Below are 16,585 nucleotides of genomic sequence, written 5' to 3'. Positions count from 1 at the left end.
GGGCAGTGAAACTACACTGAACCACGGCGGCCATCTTTGTAAAGGTGCCTGTGCCCAGAGCCGGAGGGGTGGGGCAGTGAAACTTTACACTGAACCACGGCGGCCATCTTTGTAAAGGTGCCTGTGCCCAGAGCCATACACTAGTGCTCAACCCCCAGCTGCTGTATGACACATTCATTTTCTCTGTGATTTTGAGTAGTTAGCTTTCTCCACATCTCCGTAAACGAAGGGGCCTGAGCCATTATCGAAAATCACAACGCTGATCTTCCAATCCGAAATTCTGACGAAGGGTCGTGGACCCAAAACGTTGACTCACTTTCCTATCGCCATAGATGCTATGCTGCTTGACCTGCTGAGTGTTCCCAGCAACTTCATTTTTTGTTTCCAAACCATTTTGTTCTGATGGTATCAATAATCCTCCTTTGGGCATAGGTAAGCGGGGCCTCCTTGCAGCTGAGCTGGCTCCAAGGTGAAGTGTTTCACAACAGAATTTTGGAATCCAATCAACCCTCTGTGGCCGTCTTGTTTCTCTTGAGCCAGGCGGGTCTGTACAAAGGCAAGGGGGAGACCAGTAACTGGGAGTACGAATAACAGTACAATGTTTGCAATGTGTTTTTAGTTGCTTAAATGCCAGCAGTTACTCCAACATACCCTCTGGGGCCCTCAAGCTTTGGCTTTCACCAACTTCCCCAGAAATTGGTAAACAGGGTGAGCCCCTTCAGGAAAAGTGCATGTTTTATTACAGGAGAATTTCCACGTGTAGGTGACATACACATCTGGAACTCTTTTGGATACTTTTAAGCATGGCGATGGGTTTCTGCATGTGTTAAATTGGCTGACCAATTTTTTTTATTAACTAACCTTACATTTGATATAGTGCCTCAAATTGTCTCAAAACACACCATGGGGTTTGCAAAGCAACTTTTCAGGTGATGTACGGTTCAAATGGTCAACCCTGGATCGGTAATTGAAACTCAATACACAACCTGCGACACAAATGCAGGAACATACAGAATGTTAGAGATACATGTGTAGGCAGGTGTACGTTGCACAAGCATGTTGGTGTTTAGATATGGGAGTGAGCAGAGTTTAAAATCAACAATATATTCTGGAGTGAGACGTGGCCATGTCCTGATGGTTGGGGATATTTTGAGAACTCTGTGGTTCAGTGTGTCAGTGGCTTAACTTTGAATGATAGTGTGAGCTTATGTATGTGTGAACATATTTGTAAGTAAGTTTGTAAGTTCATGCGTTCACGTATTATGACTGTTGTACCAAATAGTACATTACACTTTTACCATAACAGAAAACATTGAATTACAGAAAATTGTGCAGGATGGAAATAGGTCATTTAGCCCAACCAGTTCACTCTGATATTTATACTCCACGAGTTTCCATCCCTCCATTTCCTTCTCCCTCATTTATACACCAGCATTCCTCTTAAATACGTTGATGCTGTTGCTCCCACCAGTTATGGCAGTGAGTTCCTCATTAACACCACCTCAGCATAATGAAGTTCCGCCTAAACTGCCTTTCAGATTGGCTTCTCACCATCACATATTTATGTTCCCTAGTTTTGGACTCACCAAGTGAAAAACAGCCTATTAATATCCTTCTATTGAATCATTTCATAATCTTGAACACCTCTATCAGGTCACCTCTCAATCAGCTCATCTCCAGAGACAGAAGTTCCAATCTGTCCAATGTTTCTTGATAGCTGTATCCACTCATCCCTGGTTACATCCTTGTAAATTTACACTGCATTCTGCAATGCTAAAGTAACCTTGCAGATATACAAAAGAGTTTTGCAAGTATGGCAAGGAACTTAGTTGATAATTAGCATGTAGGCTGTCATTCAGTTTAATAAAATTCATCAAAGAGCAGTGAGTGTGAAGGTAAGATTGAATCTGACAATTAGAAGATACAACATTTTTTATTCAATATTTAAAATTTCCTAGATAAAAAAAAGGAGAATTCGGTTGAACAGGATTGCATTACTTTTGTAGATGTTCTAAAAATGCACATAAAGTTATTATGGAAAGTGTAGCAAGCAAATTAGGATTTTAAACTGTAAAATGCTTAATTTTCTCACACATATATATCATTATACATAGCACTTCTATCAACCCAGTTCTTATTGGAAGCTCTTTAAATCATTTTCTAATGTCACACTCACCCAAACCCCAAGACACCTAGTGACAATTCACTTCATCTTGGGAGTATTTGGCTGATAAATATACTGTGACTAATATGAAAAGCTATTTATAAATTGTACACCATATTTATACAACTACATTATTAAAGTAATATTTTCTTTTTTCATATTCAACCTTGAATCTAAACATGTCAAAATAAAACAATATTCTTTATTGGACATTTTTGTGCTGATTCTACGATCTTATTTACGATTTTCGGTGATGTTAGTGGAGGGCATGGAGCAAGAAGCAGAGTGTAATGGAGCATGTGGTAAAGACTAGAAAGAATTCTTCATATCTATTACAGGACCCATAGGCTCATTATTAATGCCCGAGATCTGATAAGAGTGGGTGTAACTCAGCACCATGAATGTTAGCAATGGATTGTTCCTACACACAGGAAACTGCCTCTGCAGTATGTTTGTGTAGAGAAGCCATACACAGTACAAGGTTTATCTTGGTGGCCTACTGGCCACCTGCTCAAAGAGCAAAGTCAAACTACACAGCAGGGCTTGGGACAAAAGCTAAGAGTGAAGCAGAAAGGGAGGTCTGAAAATGGAAAATCTATTTCAGGAACCCATAGTAATGCAAAATATAAAACCAAGGTAGTGATGGTCCTCAAAAAAACATGAAATCACAATGTCAGCAGTTCCATCTTCCCTCCTGCGATGTGTAATATTTGCACGGTGCTTACAGTGGGACTAATCGTTTTCTTTTCACTGAACATTTTGATCAGAATGAACTGCACTTTAAAACCACATTTAGAAGGGCATTAGATTACCTCTCTGTAAAGCCGACATTTAATAGACCTTTTATACATTTTTGGGGAAACCATTTTTCCTCATTTGTGCAATGTTGTTAACACACATACTACATGTGAAGTCTTAATGTGGTAAGCGAACACAATGAAGCCGAGAGGGAAGAAGCCTGTGGCTTTGCTCATGTGCAACTTGAGCACATCTTTCTTTTAAAATAAAATATTGTGTTCAGTGCAAACTCAGTTACCATTACAATTTGAAATGAAAATCAGATTAAGATGAATTAAACAAACATTAAAAAGTATTTTACAGTCTGCTTTTGCATGACTTTCATTATGTTGCCTGATCTGGTGGTGTGCAGATTAACACTCCTGTGTTGCACAGGTACTCAATATGTGTGTTGAGAGGCACTCAACAGTCTCCCCACCATGCTGGAGCCCTGTGCAGACTGTACAAAGGACAACGAACACTGCAAACCCAGTCTGCTCTTTATTAGATAAATGCCATCAAGATGTGGAATTATATAACTTAAATAATTTTCACAAATTTGTTAAAAAGTATATGTAACAACAGTGACATCAATATACTCCTCGGGCAAAAACGGAAGAGCATTTCAAACTACAGTTTTCCCCCACCAGAAAAGTAGAAAAATGTCAAGTACATCAGAACAAAAAAAGACAAGAACAAATGATTTGGAGAACGAGTGTTTGCTGAGCTGAGAAGAATATGGAATATGGCATAATGTAGCGTGTTGGCTCAGTTATGAGCCACCAGCTAATGCTGTTGAGCCATGATAACAATGCAACATTACCTTGCTTCCAATACAGATGGACCCAGACATACGCAAACATTGCAGCAAAAGAGCAAAGGTGAAGATTAATCAGTCCACAGCATACAATTGAAGGGAAGAACTGCAGCCCAAGCAAATTATACCCTGCTTTGGATTTCTCATTAGAGTTGAAAAGAATGCCGCAGAAAAAGTTTCACAAAAAAAAGAAAACCCTCATTAAAATCAATACCATCCGTACTCTTAGAGTATGAAGAGTCTGTACAGGTTTCACATTTCAATATAAAATATGCAGAAAAGGCAGAATTGTTTCCAGTGCATCTTTGCCTATGTATGTTCTGCTGACAAGCATGCTACTTGTTTTGAACCTTCAGTACCACAGAGCTCTGTACTCTTCAGTTAACGATCTGCTTAGAATGTACACACGATAGAGAACTATTATAAAATACACTGCTGAGTGGAACTGGAGTACACAAGGGAGCTTGGTGACACAGTAATTCAGCACATTCCCACTCACATCTAGAACATGGCTTCAATTCCAATCTATATCGATGAGTTGAAAGTCACTGGCTATAGGGACTAACTGAAATGTATTAGTGCCCATAATGTGGCACAAACAGGAATTAAACTACTGATTTCATTCAGAGGCCACACAACTGTGTGGAAATGGAATGACAAACTGGTGCAGTAGTAGACCCTCTTCTGAGGTTCAGGGTTAAGGCACATTGTTGGGGCAATGTAGAGAGCTTTGCTCTGCATCTAACCCATGCTGTACCTGATCTGGGAGTGCTTAATGGGACAGTGCAGAGGGAGCTTTACTCTCCATCTAACTGGCACTGTAACTGAGCTGGACATGCTGACTCGATGAGGATTGCAGAAGAAGTAGCCTTAAAAATAATTTCACTTTTCAGTAATGACACTGGCTACCTATGTAAGCACAAAGATGATCCAAAATTGTAAACACACTCCTGCATCTTAATCGATCCTAATGTGAAATGAACTTGGCAAAACTACAAGTCCAGTCACATAAACCCATTAACCTCCCAGGTCACAAGCCACTGGATTCAAATTTGAATGCCACCTTTACATCTCCTTGTTAAAGCACGAGACGTACACAATAAGAGTTTGAAAACAAAATTCACCATCAGGTATATATTGCAAAAGATAATGGATGCGTGAGTTTAATTTATTGCAATCAAGAGGTTCAGAGGCTGTGAGGCTAATTCATCTCAAAATTTAAGGTGCACAGAATTGTGGAAAATTCAGTCTATAAATTTGAAACTTGATTTTCCACAGTTCTCAAAAAGAATTAGCTTGCAAAGTGTAGCTGAACTGAAGAATTCTCCACAATTCTGCAAAATTGATCAAGTCAAAATGGTCTCACAAGCTAAGGGTAGGCGGAATTTCAGGCCTTAATTGGGCTAATTCCCTCAATTGCTTTTTTTGCCTTGCGATCCATTTAAAGGTCTCCACTCTTTTGCTTGTAATGGGTAGCTGAACCATACTGACTGCCTTGAGTGTTCATAAATATTAGTGGAAAGTTACTATACAATATTGTACTTACACCTCAGAACCTGCTCTCTCCACTACTGATCTGCCAAAACCTCCCGTATCTTCACCTGATTCAATATTAGTTTCATCAAAAAAGTCTTCTTGACTTTTGGCTTCACCTTTCTCCTGTGTTCTATCAGCCCCAATCTTTTCTTCCTGTGTGCTGTTCCCTGACGAGGCTAAACTTACTGCACAGATCTGAAGTACTGACAGTGCCGTATAATTCTGTTTATTCATATACTGACTAGTGACCTTGCCTTGGTAAGCTCCTTCAGATATTCTCTTGGTTTCTAAACAGGGTTGTGCACATAAACTTCCTTCCTCTGGACCTACACTGTGAACCCCTTTTTCTATCCCATCACATTCCTTGTGAACTGGGAGTTCTGTTTGGTTAGTAACCGAGGTGTGACTCAGTGGTCTAAGATTGGCACTGTCTAATGTCTGTTGTAGTCCTTGCATCAAACTGTCTGAGTGTCCTTCACTAACGTGCTGCTCCATGTTGCTTTCTTTCAACCTGATTGTGTATTTCTCTTCACCTTGATAATTGTGGTCACTCTGCTCCTGCCTCTCAAACCAAGATGAGCCTTTTGCTGTTATGCAATCAGCATGGGGACTCCGTAAAATCAGATTTCCAATAGGCTGAGAAATGCCACTCGCATCCTTGTCTGAAACTCCGTTTGCTTCACATTTAGTGCTACCATCAGCGTCCCAGACAGCACTGAACTCAGTGTGAGGGGAAGAACTAGGGCTTTGGTCTGGCTCAGACTTGATGATGCTTCCAGAGTACTCAGCCAAGCCGCAGTCTACCTCCATCGTCTCTTCATGAGGTTTCATCTTAAAAGTCGTCGGTAATTTAAATTTACTGGCAGTTTCTTCAGAAGATACAACCTTGATTGTGTTCTGCTGCTGCTCTCTTTTGTTCTCTAAACTTAGGTCTCGTTGTTCAAGTGTTGAAAATCTGTCAGACATTGTTTCCAAATGAAGCACTGAATGATTTATCTGAAATTTCTGTATTCTACAGCCTTCTGGAGGGTTACTAGCCCATCTGTATCCAGCAGGATTATTGTCTTGCCCAGAGCAGGAACTTCTGGGATCTCTCTCTTGACTGTTTGTGCCAGTAATTTGCAAATGCTTTTTGACTATCTCAGTCTTAATTTCTATTCTGGAGACTGCTGGAGACTCTTTAATATCCTTTGTGTGCTTAGTTTGGTGCGGTGTACTTTTACTGCCAAATGAAACCTGCCCAATATCGGCAATGTCGTCTTCTTTAGAGTCAACAAACCCTTGTGTACCCTGAGACCAATTCCCACTAACAGTTCTCTCCACATTATATGGTCCCACATTATATTGACCACTGTGAAACCCTTCGATCTGGTGAGAAGTGCAAGTCTTCTCTATGTCCTGCATTGGTAGTTTTGGTAAGACCTCTTCCTTTACAGACCATTTACTGTTTTCTCCCTGTACTTGTGAACTCTGCAATGAATTGGTCTTGAGCTCATCTTTCCGACGCTCTTCCATCTCCTGAGTGCTCACTTTTGCCTTTTCTGCTAAGAACCGCAGAATTTCTTGTTCAATACCGTCATCACTGTCCACAGAACTGCTGTCATCCACTACCACACCACCCCCAGTAGGCTTCTCGGTCACAACTTTTTGAAGAGCATATGAAGAACCAACATTTGATTTTCCAATTCTTTCCTTTCCCAATGGTGTGGAGACCTTACGATTATTTTCACTTCTGAGATGGACCGCTGCTTTCTTAGTTCCCTTATTCTTCATTTCTAAATAACTTTTAGGGGCTGACTTGCTACTTTTCGACAAACAACTTTTCAAAGGGCCATGACTGCTAATAAGACCTTCTCCCTGATGGAGCTGGCCACTGGTTTTGAACATTCCATCAATAGTACTTGTACTTTGTTGGGAGTAGGTGCGCACTTCAGCTCCTGTAAATCGGACTTTTTTCTTGCAGCGACTTTTTGTATCCTTTAATCTTTTTCCCAGTTTCTTCCTGGTTTTTAACAGATCCATTGTGGCAGTATCAAGGTCTTCATCACTATCTATTGAACTACTCTTCTCATCTGTCTGCCAAGAGTCGCTTTGTTTTGATTCACCATCATAATTTGTAACTTTATAGGTTATAGCCATTTTATCAACAAGCACATCAGGGGTTTTACTAGACTCTTTTACTTGGCTCTTGTTTAGCTCCTCTTCACTCCGTTTATTAACAGTGACAATGCTATACTTAAGTGTTCTTTTATGGAGCAACGAAAATTGTGATAGTTCAGATACAGATGCAGATGACAAAGATGAAGACCCATTCAGACTGTCTTCTTTCTTCAGTGCTGGGGATAAACTGCAATGCTGTTCATCCATAGGACTGAATGCATTTGTTTTCTGACTAGTTAGGTTTGCTTTGAATGCTAAGTAATTCTGAATTTCTTTCTCAACACTGTCACTGCTGTCCACAGAACTCTCTGAGGAAGAAAACATGTTAGCCCCAAAGCATTGGATGAATGCCTTGCTGCTGCTTTTGTGGTGCTCCTTTTTCAATGACAATGGATTATTTGCAAAATGCATACTGGTAGCTGAATGGGCTTGGGAGATTAAGGTTCTTTCCCGTGGTGAGGAAAACTGTGATTCAGTTTGAATAATTTTTTTCTGTCTAAGCTCCGAGTCCATATTTGTAATCTCGATCTGCGTTGCAACCTCATCACTGGATTGATCGGTTGAGTCACTATCTGAAAGGTTGCTAGAATAGGACATTTTAAACTCTCCAGATTTGGAAGTGTAGAGTTTTTCTTTTTTCTTTATAGGCATCTGCAGTTTTTCCTTCTCTGGACTCTTCATTCTACAAGGGGACACAGGATCAGCACTTTTCTGAGCATTTGGAGTTTTCGGAGATAATAAACCAAGTACATCCTCCGCTTTCCCTTTCTTCTGCTCTAACTGGTAGAGTTGAATGGCTTCTTCAATGCCATCATCACTGCTAGAATCAGAGAGCTCAGCAACTGCAATAATGGGCTTGGGCTTCAGATCAGAGTATTCGCTTTTGATGGTCTGCTTGTCATCACAACTACTTTCATTTGAATTCTTACAGGAATGGGCTCCAATTGGTTTCTTCAAATTGTTAACACTCCCTTGATTTCCCTCCCCGACTTTCTTCTGCCATGAGATGGTATCAGCTTCCAATGAATGAGTCAATTTGTTATCGTCAACTTTGATGGTTTCCTTTTCCCGCTTGTCTTGCAAGAACCTTTCGATCTCAGCTTGTATACTAAGTTCAAAAGAATCATTACTGCTGACACTGGATGATGGAGAGGAGCACCTGGATGATACAGCAGCATCCAAATCAACCTCATGTGACTCGGTATTTCCAAAACTATGCTCCAGTTTAACAGAAGATACCTCTTCTGTAGGTGTGATCCCATCACCGGAGTGTGGAATGGAGTCTTTATTGTCAGGATGCGTACCTAAAGCAGTTTTTGTTTCATTAGCAGCCTTTGATATTAAGTGGTTATCTTCGGTTTTCTTTTTCAAATATTCCTGAATTGCTTCTTCTATGTCCCTGTCAATGGACTCATCACTGTCTGAGTCTAGGATGTAATGGCCCAAACTGGACCCTTCTGCACCAAGTGAGTAGGAAGGGAACCCAGATTTCACATCTTCCACAGCTGTCCCTTTTAAGACTTTTATGGCGACATCATCCAATGTACCCTCACTCCGTCGTTTTCCTGCTGCGTTTGTCTGCACACCATCGCTACGTTCATGGTTCATGGCACGAGGCGAATCATCGGGCTTCAGATTTTCTATAATCATCTGCACATTCACATTGACGGCACTGCTTATACTAGAGAACTCCTCTTCAGACTCTGAGAAGCTCACTGGAAAACTGAAGCTCCGCGGTGGTCCAAAGGGCTGCCAATCCTTCTGTACTGTAGAAACAGGTGCCAAGAACATTATAGCGGGCAAGGTAGAAGCCTGGACATGTGACCCGTGGACTCCTGCACTCACATCCTGCAAAAGCAGAATAGAAACAGGGAGGTTACTCCAGATGTCAGTTAAATAAACAGACTTTGCATTAGCATTTTCAAGATTCATTACATTTACCAAAACACTCCTTCATTCCTTCCCAAATTTTGAAGCAACATCTCAGAGTGCTTTACAGAAAGGGTGGTGGACAACATTCTGGAGAATGGGGAGGAAGAAGTTGACCCTAGAGCATGTATAAGAAGAAAACAGGTGTCTGATGCTATTTACCAGAGGAATGGCTAGGATGGTAGATGGTTCTGGATTTGGGGAGTGGAGGAGGGTATTGAAGGCAGAGGAGAGGCCGTGACATCAAGTTAACTGTGGGTGGAGGGCCAAAGGGAGAGGTCAGAGGACAAGAGGGCTTTTGAGAGGAACTGAGATGATCCAACATCCAATCTGGCATCCACACACACTTATAAAAATAATAATCTTTGCATTTGACAGCACCTGTAACATCAAAAAGCTCTTTAAAGCCAATTGCTCTCAAGCATAATGACTGCATTTATGGGAAATATAATAATCCTTGATTTAGCACCTTATCATGTTGTCAAGACATCTCAAAGCGCTTCACAGGATATTCTGTAAAAGTAGTTTTTGACCGTATTGTATATTGTGGGTGAAATGGGGCAGCCAGTTGCGCACAGCAATGTCCCACAAACAGCCACGAAGTGAGTGACCAATTGTATTTAGGGGATTGTTGGCCAGGACACTAGGAGAAACTCACTTCTCTTTTCTAATAGTGTCATAGGATCTTTAACGTTCTCCTGAACAGGTAGAGGGGACCTCGGTTTAAAATCTTATCCAAAGTACAGCACCTTCAACAATACAATTGTCCCCGCACAGCATTGGAGTATCAGCTTTGACTATGTGCATCCAAGTCTTTGACTCAGAAGCGAGATTGCTACCATTGAGCCAAGCTGACACTATGGCTACATAGTAGTAATTAGCGCACAGCAATGTCTTTCAAACAGCCATGAATAGTTTATATGAAATGTTCCGATTATTTTAAAGTTAATAAAATAACACTGTCTGGTTGCCCCATGTCGGTAACTGCCAGGAAGATGTCACATTGGACCCTGCTCTGTGCTGTAAAATCATTCAGGGAACAGCTCAGTGCTGTAATGGGAGTGTCGGGAGGATATTCTGAAAAGATGAGCTCCAACGGGCAGAAGGGGCTTTTCATCCCAATTTTTTTTTGCTCTCTGATCTTTACAATATATCACGTGAAGCGCTTTGAGATGTCTCAGCGAGGCGATAAGGCTCGCTCAGCTGGACTTCAAAGATCCCATGGCTGGATTCGAAAAGAGAAGGGAATTTCTCCCGCTGTCCTGGCAAACAATTCCCCAGATCAAACTGGTCGCTCGCTCACACGGCTGTTTGTGGGCTATTGCTGTGGGCAACGGCGTTGCCTGCCCTTGCCTTCAAATACACAGTCACTTCATTTCACGGTAATTTCAGTCCACACCGCTCTGAGTCGCTGCCCCAGTGTGAGGGGCGCTGAATAAATTCAAGTCAGTTGTTTAAATCTGGTGATGCATTTTGAGATGTCCTTCCGAGCTGATACGGCGCTGTACCAAATGCAATATTATTATTATTATAATTATTATTAATATGATTACTACTGAGTAATAATACTCAGGGTTCCCGCTTAATGCTCGCTATCCAGAGACCCCCGCAGGCAGGATGGGGGGGGGAGAAGGGGAAATACGGTGACCCCCCCACCCCCACCCCCCCACTCCTCCCCCTCACCCGATGACAGCCACAACACTCGACCGCCCAACCGACCCCCAAACACCAGCCAGGACCCCCCCCCCCCCCCCACAGTGCTCTCTCCCAGACCTCCATTCCACATGGAAGCTGTACCTGCCTTATCATCGCACCCGGGGGCTGCCTGTCACCCCTCCCCCCTCCCCCTCCCCTCGGGCCCCTACGCTTCACTCCCCGGGAATAGAACAGAACAGGCCGCGTGCGGCCTTCAGCACAGAGCCAGGCCTCGTCCCTCTCCCAGTGTCCGCCCGGCACCGACGCGTTTCGTCACAGACTCTATTCCTCCTCCTCTCCCCCCCCCCCCCCGCTCGCCCGCCCCCCCCCCCCCCGACCGACCTGTCCCGGAGCGGCGGCTCCAGGGCCGGGAGCAGGTGCCTGCGGTGAGGACCCCCCTCCTCTCCCCTCCCCTCACGGTGGGCCCTTCCGTCAAGTCTCACAGCTGGAACCTGAATCCGACGGGGAGGAAGGAGGTCGGACCCCGCGCGCGCGCGCCCCCCTTCCCCTTCCCCCCCTCCTCCTTCCCGTATAACCCCGTTCGCCCTCCGCCATCGTGCCGAGGCCCTGGTGCAGACCGAAGCCTCCCGGGGTTCGGCGTCGGCCCTGTCAGCTCGGTCTCGCGCGCTTCCCAACCGCCGCCGCCGCCACCTGTCTGTCTGCCCGTCCGTCTCCCCCACCTGGTCGTCGCGCGCCCGGGGCCCGGGACCAACGGTCGCGGGTGATTGACAGCTGTCACTCAGGGCGCCCCTCGCGACCCTCTCCTCACTCACTCACTCACTCACCGCAGCGGCATCCGGGCGCTGCCGTTCGGCCCTCGCGCGCTCTCTCTCTCTCTCGCGCTCTCTCTCGCGCTCTCTCTCGCTCTCTTCCCCCCCAATGCACAGTTCACCTCAGCAGCAGCAGCAGCAGGAAGGAGGCGGAGAGAAAACCGCGCAGAGACAGACAGAGAGAGAGAGAGAGGGGGAGAGACAGAAAGTCCGCCCCGGGCCAGGAGGTGAGGAGAAAATGATGGGTCACTGGTCAGGAGGGCGTTCATTCCCTCCCGCAGTGACGAGGCTTTTTGCTGCTTTGTATAAATGGGGGGGGTTTGGGGGTGTGTGGGTGGGGGGCATATCTCCCCCCCTCACCCCCCCCCCCCCCGGGGAAAAAACCCTGGGAAAACTCAGCATCTATGGAGTCGAGGAAATTGAGTTATTATTATTAATAATAATCATCATCGTCGTCGTCGTCATCACCGCGAAGCAGACTATCGACTGGCGTGTCTTGTGGGCCGAACGCGGCAGCCAATAATTGCACACAGCGATGTGCAACCCCCCCCCCACCCCACCGCACCGCGCGGCCCCCCCCCCCATCCCCCCCCGCGCCCCCACCGCACCGCGCGCCCCCCCACCCCCCCCACCCCACCGCACTGCGCGGTACCCCCCCCGCGTCCCCACCGCACCGCGCGCCCCCCCATCCCCCCCACCACACCGCGCGCCTCCCCATCCCCCCGCCACACCGCGCGCCTCCCATCCCCCCCACACACCGCGCGCCTCCCCATCCCCCGCCACACCGCGCGCCTCCCCATCCCCCCCACCCCACCGCACCGCGCGCCCCCCCCCATCCCCCCCCGCCACACCGCGCGCCTCCCCATCCCCCCCCACCCCCACCGCACCGCGCGCCCCCCCATCCCCCCCACCACACCGCGCGCCCCCCCATCCCCCCCCACCCCACCGCACCGCGCGCCTCCCGCCCCCCCACCCCACCACACCGCGCGCCCCCCATCCCCCCACCACACCGCGCGCCTCCCCATCCCCACCGCCACACCGCGCGCCCCCCCCCGCACCCCCACCACACCGCGCGCCCCCCACCCGCTCCCCCACCGCACGGCGCGCCCCCCCACCCGCTCCCCCACCGCACCGCGCCCCCCCCCCCGCGCCCCCACCGCACCGCGTGCCTCGGTGGCCTGAGCCAGCCGTACAGCGGTTTGGTGGAGGCGTGCGTCTGGCCACCGGCGAATCCTGCGAAGCGCTTTGAGACGTCCTTCCGACTCGATGAGTCGCCGTATCAAAACACAGCGATCATTATTATTAATTATTATCTCTTTTCGACATCCCGTAGGATTCCGTCTCGAGGCCGTTTCTCTGGGGCAGTCTGTTCCTCATCCTCTTGTCAAGATCTGACTTCTAACCGGTTTCAAATTTTACGATTACGTTCTCTCTTTTGGGTCCCTGCGCAGAGGGATGGATCATCCACTCTCCAGCTGGTCGATTATTTTTAAACGCTTCACATAGAACGAGACCGGGAGGAAACTCCTTCAACAAACCATCTGACAAAGCCATCTGGGGTTAGTTAGTTAGTTAGTTAGATAGTTAGTTAGTTATTTGCCCAAATATATTCTTATTTTGTTTGAACCTCATTTATAATCAGTCGTAAAAGCATAAGAGACTAAAATATTTTACCCGTGAGCAATATGCGGGAATGTGATTTTTTTAAATACAGGGTCGTTTTCGACTTTAAATGCCTTAAAAATATTACAGCAGGGTGAAGGTTTGCAGGGTGAAATTCCACCAGCTGTAAATTTCTTACCATCTGAGCAATCTGGATATTAAAATTGGTATGAATGTCCCTGTCTGCCATCTTGTTCTATGCAGTCAATAAAAGTAATAATCCTCGTCTTTCACATCAGAAGGACATCTCCAAATGTTTCAAAGGATTTCCTGTAGGGACTGTGTTATTTTGTAGGCAAATGTGATAGCCAATTTGCACACAGCGATGTCCCATAAACAGCCACTGATTTAATTAGTTATGCCATATTCTCCAAAATTGGTCATTCACATTGTGACTCTTTGCTGTGCACAAACTGGTCGACTAGATTTACGCAGTCACTACAATTATTAAGTGCTCTGATTCACTACTCGTATGAAGGGCTCTCTATAAATACAAGTTGTTCTATTATAAAGCCCTACGAGACATTTTGGATGTGATAAGGCCCTATAAAATACAAGTTGTTTCTTTCTAATGAGCCACAGAGAGTGGCAGCAGCTCTTTATTGTTTTTACAGACAACAGCAAAATCACATTTGTATAGTGCCTTTCACGTCGGGAGGACGTCCCAAGGGGCTGGACAGACAGAGTTTCGGACCCGAGCAGGGGGTCGGGACCAAGGAGGGTGGAGGGCAGTGGGGGAAGCAGGGTGATCGAAATGACGGTCAAAGAGGGTCTTGAAACGGGTCTTGAAGGAGGCGAGGGAGGGGCGAGGCGGAGGGACTGCGGGATGGAATTCCAGAGGGTGGGGGCAGAGTGGCAGAAGGTTTGCCCGCCAATAGTGGGGCGGGCGAGGCGGGGGATGTGGAGCAGGCTGGAGCACGACATGTCATGTTGTGAAATAAACAAATGGTTCACGTGTCATGTTGTGACTGCACTTTAACTTCTGGTGTCTGGTAGCCATTTGTGCACTTTACACACTGAATAATATTAACTTACATTTATACAGTGCCTTTCATTTCAAACTAGCTCGAAGTGCTTTACCACATAGCATTAATATGAAAGGAAAGTGAATGTTGTCGTACGGGCAAATGTAGCATCCAATCTGTGCCAGCAATCTCCTGTTAACTACGAGGCTCTCCCTCAACATTCTCAGATATTGCTATCAGACCCTGGCGACCTATCCACTTTGAGTTTTATCAGTTGTTTCAGTTTGTTTTCTGTAGTTTTTTTTTCTAATTGCTGCGTATCCTTCTCTTGCACAGCTGGAGAACTCTCAGTTCAATCTCTTCCTTTGCTCCTTTGTTAATTCTTTAATTGAAGCCTTTTTAACTGATGTAATTGGATTATCAAGCAGTGGAAATAATTTCTATCAAACCACTCAACCTTCTCTGTTCCAGTGGAAATAAGCTCAGTTCCTCTTGTCTCTCGGCATAGGTCAAACTACTGATCTCTGGTAACATCCTGTATGCCTCTGACATCCTTCTTAAAGTGCGGTGACTAAAGCAGTCTCAGTAATAATAATTTATTTAAGATAATCATCATTTCTTTGGTTTGATAACCTGCTCTATAAATATCCCCTATGTATAAAACCTAGGATCCCGTTAGCTTTCTCAGCACAAACACGATGGGGCTGAATGGCATCCTTTGTGTCCGAAATTTCAATGCTTTTCTGTGACCAGCCCATCCTGTAGCTAACCTGGATATGCTGGGTCGACAATATAGCTTTATGTATCTAACCTGTGCCATAGCTGGATGGGACAGTGTAGCAGAAGGGTGCTTTGCTCTCTATCTAAAGCCTCTTGCATTCTTCAGTATAGAGCTACATTCACCCATATTTAAAAAAAATAATATCAGTGTTACTCAAACATGAACAGAAAGGCACGCTGTAATTCGGGGCAAACTCTGGTAAATTGGGAACCGTTACTGAGTTGATGGGTTTGTGGTACGTTGGGCAGGTAGTTAGCAGCAGAGGGAGCTGTCAGCTGTGTGCTGTGAGCGGGCGCTCAGGCTGTGGGCTCGATCAGTGTGACACATGTGCTGTCTACGCACTGATAACACTCTGTGGGAGAGTCCATCCTGGCAGGTCACAGGTCACAGTGAGATCCAACGCTGCTTCTGTGCCTGCCTCACATTGCTTCCGTGCAGCAGGTCTGTGTCAGAGGCCACCTGTCATCCCCACCTGTCAACTCGTCCAACGTTTCGCCCTGCCTGGGAATCGAACCCAGGTCCTCTCGCTTGCAGGGCGAGTGCTCCAACCACTAAGCTACAGGACTCCACTGTATACACTGCAGAGGCACACACACGTACACACGACAGCTGTGGGTGCACACACTCACACGTCTTTGAATGTTGGGTGAGGACAAGCTTGAGCTCTGCTGTGACACCGCTACAGTTGCCCCAATATTGCATTGGGGATAAATCACGGGTGTGGGGGTGGGGCGGAAGGGTCTAAAGTAATGTACTCAGGGCAGTACTGAGCAGGAGCAGCAATCCCCGGTACTTGTGTCTTACCTCTGCTGAACCCAAGCTGCATCGGTCTTCAAAGGCAGGGTGTAAGAATTTTCCCTACGTTTACTCCTCACGTTCCCGTTGAGCGGCCCGAAAAGGTTTTGGCGTATTGAGCAGACGGCAGCGATTCCAGCCTGCTTCTCCTGGCCGCTGCCCGCGAAATATAAAGTCGCTACACTTTGCAGCATAGGCCGCGGAGCGCTGTGAGGCGTCTCGAAGATGCGACAAGGCGCTAGGTTGATGTCCGCGCGTGTGGTGGGTTCGACGCCGCCAAACGAAAAGCCTCCAGCCAGCTGCAGTTGAGCCGTGCTGCCAGCTGGTGACGCTGCAGAGTCATCCGATGGTCCAGTGGGCTACGAGCACGTGGACGATGCTGCAATGGGGGGGGTGGGGGACCTCCGTACCACACAGGTACACGGTGGTCTTTTCGCTCGTGGTCCACTCCTTGATTTCTGCTCCTTCACTCCCGGCGAAGTTTCTGGCCTTCGATCAGTAGCTGGTCCTGTGGGAAACTCCGCCACTTTTTAA

General features: G+C 46.3%; 1 protein-coding gene across 4 annotated transcripts; it reads right to left on the bottom strand.

The window, feature by feature from the left end:
- Nucleotides 1-3,429: 3,429 nt before the first annotated feature.
- ppp1r26 (protein phosphatase 1, regulatory subunit 26) lies at nucleotides 3,430-11,908 on the bottom strand. Of its 4 annotated transcripts, none has more exons than XM_042337242.1 (2): nucleotides 11,864-11,908; nucleotides 3,430-9,302 (listed from the first exon to the last, which is right to left on the bottom strand). In XM_042337242.1, exon 2 carries the CDS (start codon nucleotides 9,243-9,245, stop codon nucleotides 5,301-5,303), a length of 3,945 nt encoding a protein of 1,314 aa, XP_042193176.1. In that variant the 5' UTR covers nucleotides 9,246-9,302; nucleotides 11,864-11,908; the 3' UTR covers nucleotides 3,430-5,300. The 4 variants fall into 4 exon arrangements, with proteins under 4 accessions (XP_042193176.1, XP_042193174.1, XP_042193175.1 ...); XM_042337240.1 differs by lacking the exon at nucleotides 11,864-11,908 and adding an exon at nucleotides 11,730-11,746; XM_042337241.1 differs by lacking the exon at nucleotides 11,864-11,908 and adding an exon at nucleotides 11,421-11,488.
- Nucleotides 11,909-16,585: the final 4,677 nt, after the last annotated feature.

Source organism: Callorhinchus milii, unplaced genomic scaffold (assembly GCF_018977255.1).
Source record: "Callorhinchus milii isolate IMCB2004 unplaced genomic scaffold, IMCB_Cmil_1.0 Scaffold8, whole genome shotgun sequence".
Taxonomy (NCBI): Eukaryota; Metazoa; Chordata; class Chondrichthyes; order Chimaeriformes; family Callorhinchidae; genus Callorhinchus; species Callorhinchus milii.
This window is presented reverse-complemented; position numbering and strand designations above follow the sequence as displayed.

What these genes read in the sequence shown, in the direction of transcription:
- ppp1r26 (XM_042337242.1), bottom strand. Translation starts at nt 9,245, where the DNA reads ATGTTCTTGGCACCTGTTTCTACAGTACAGAAGGATTGGCAGCCCTTT.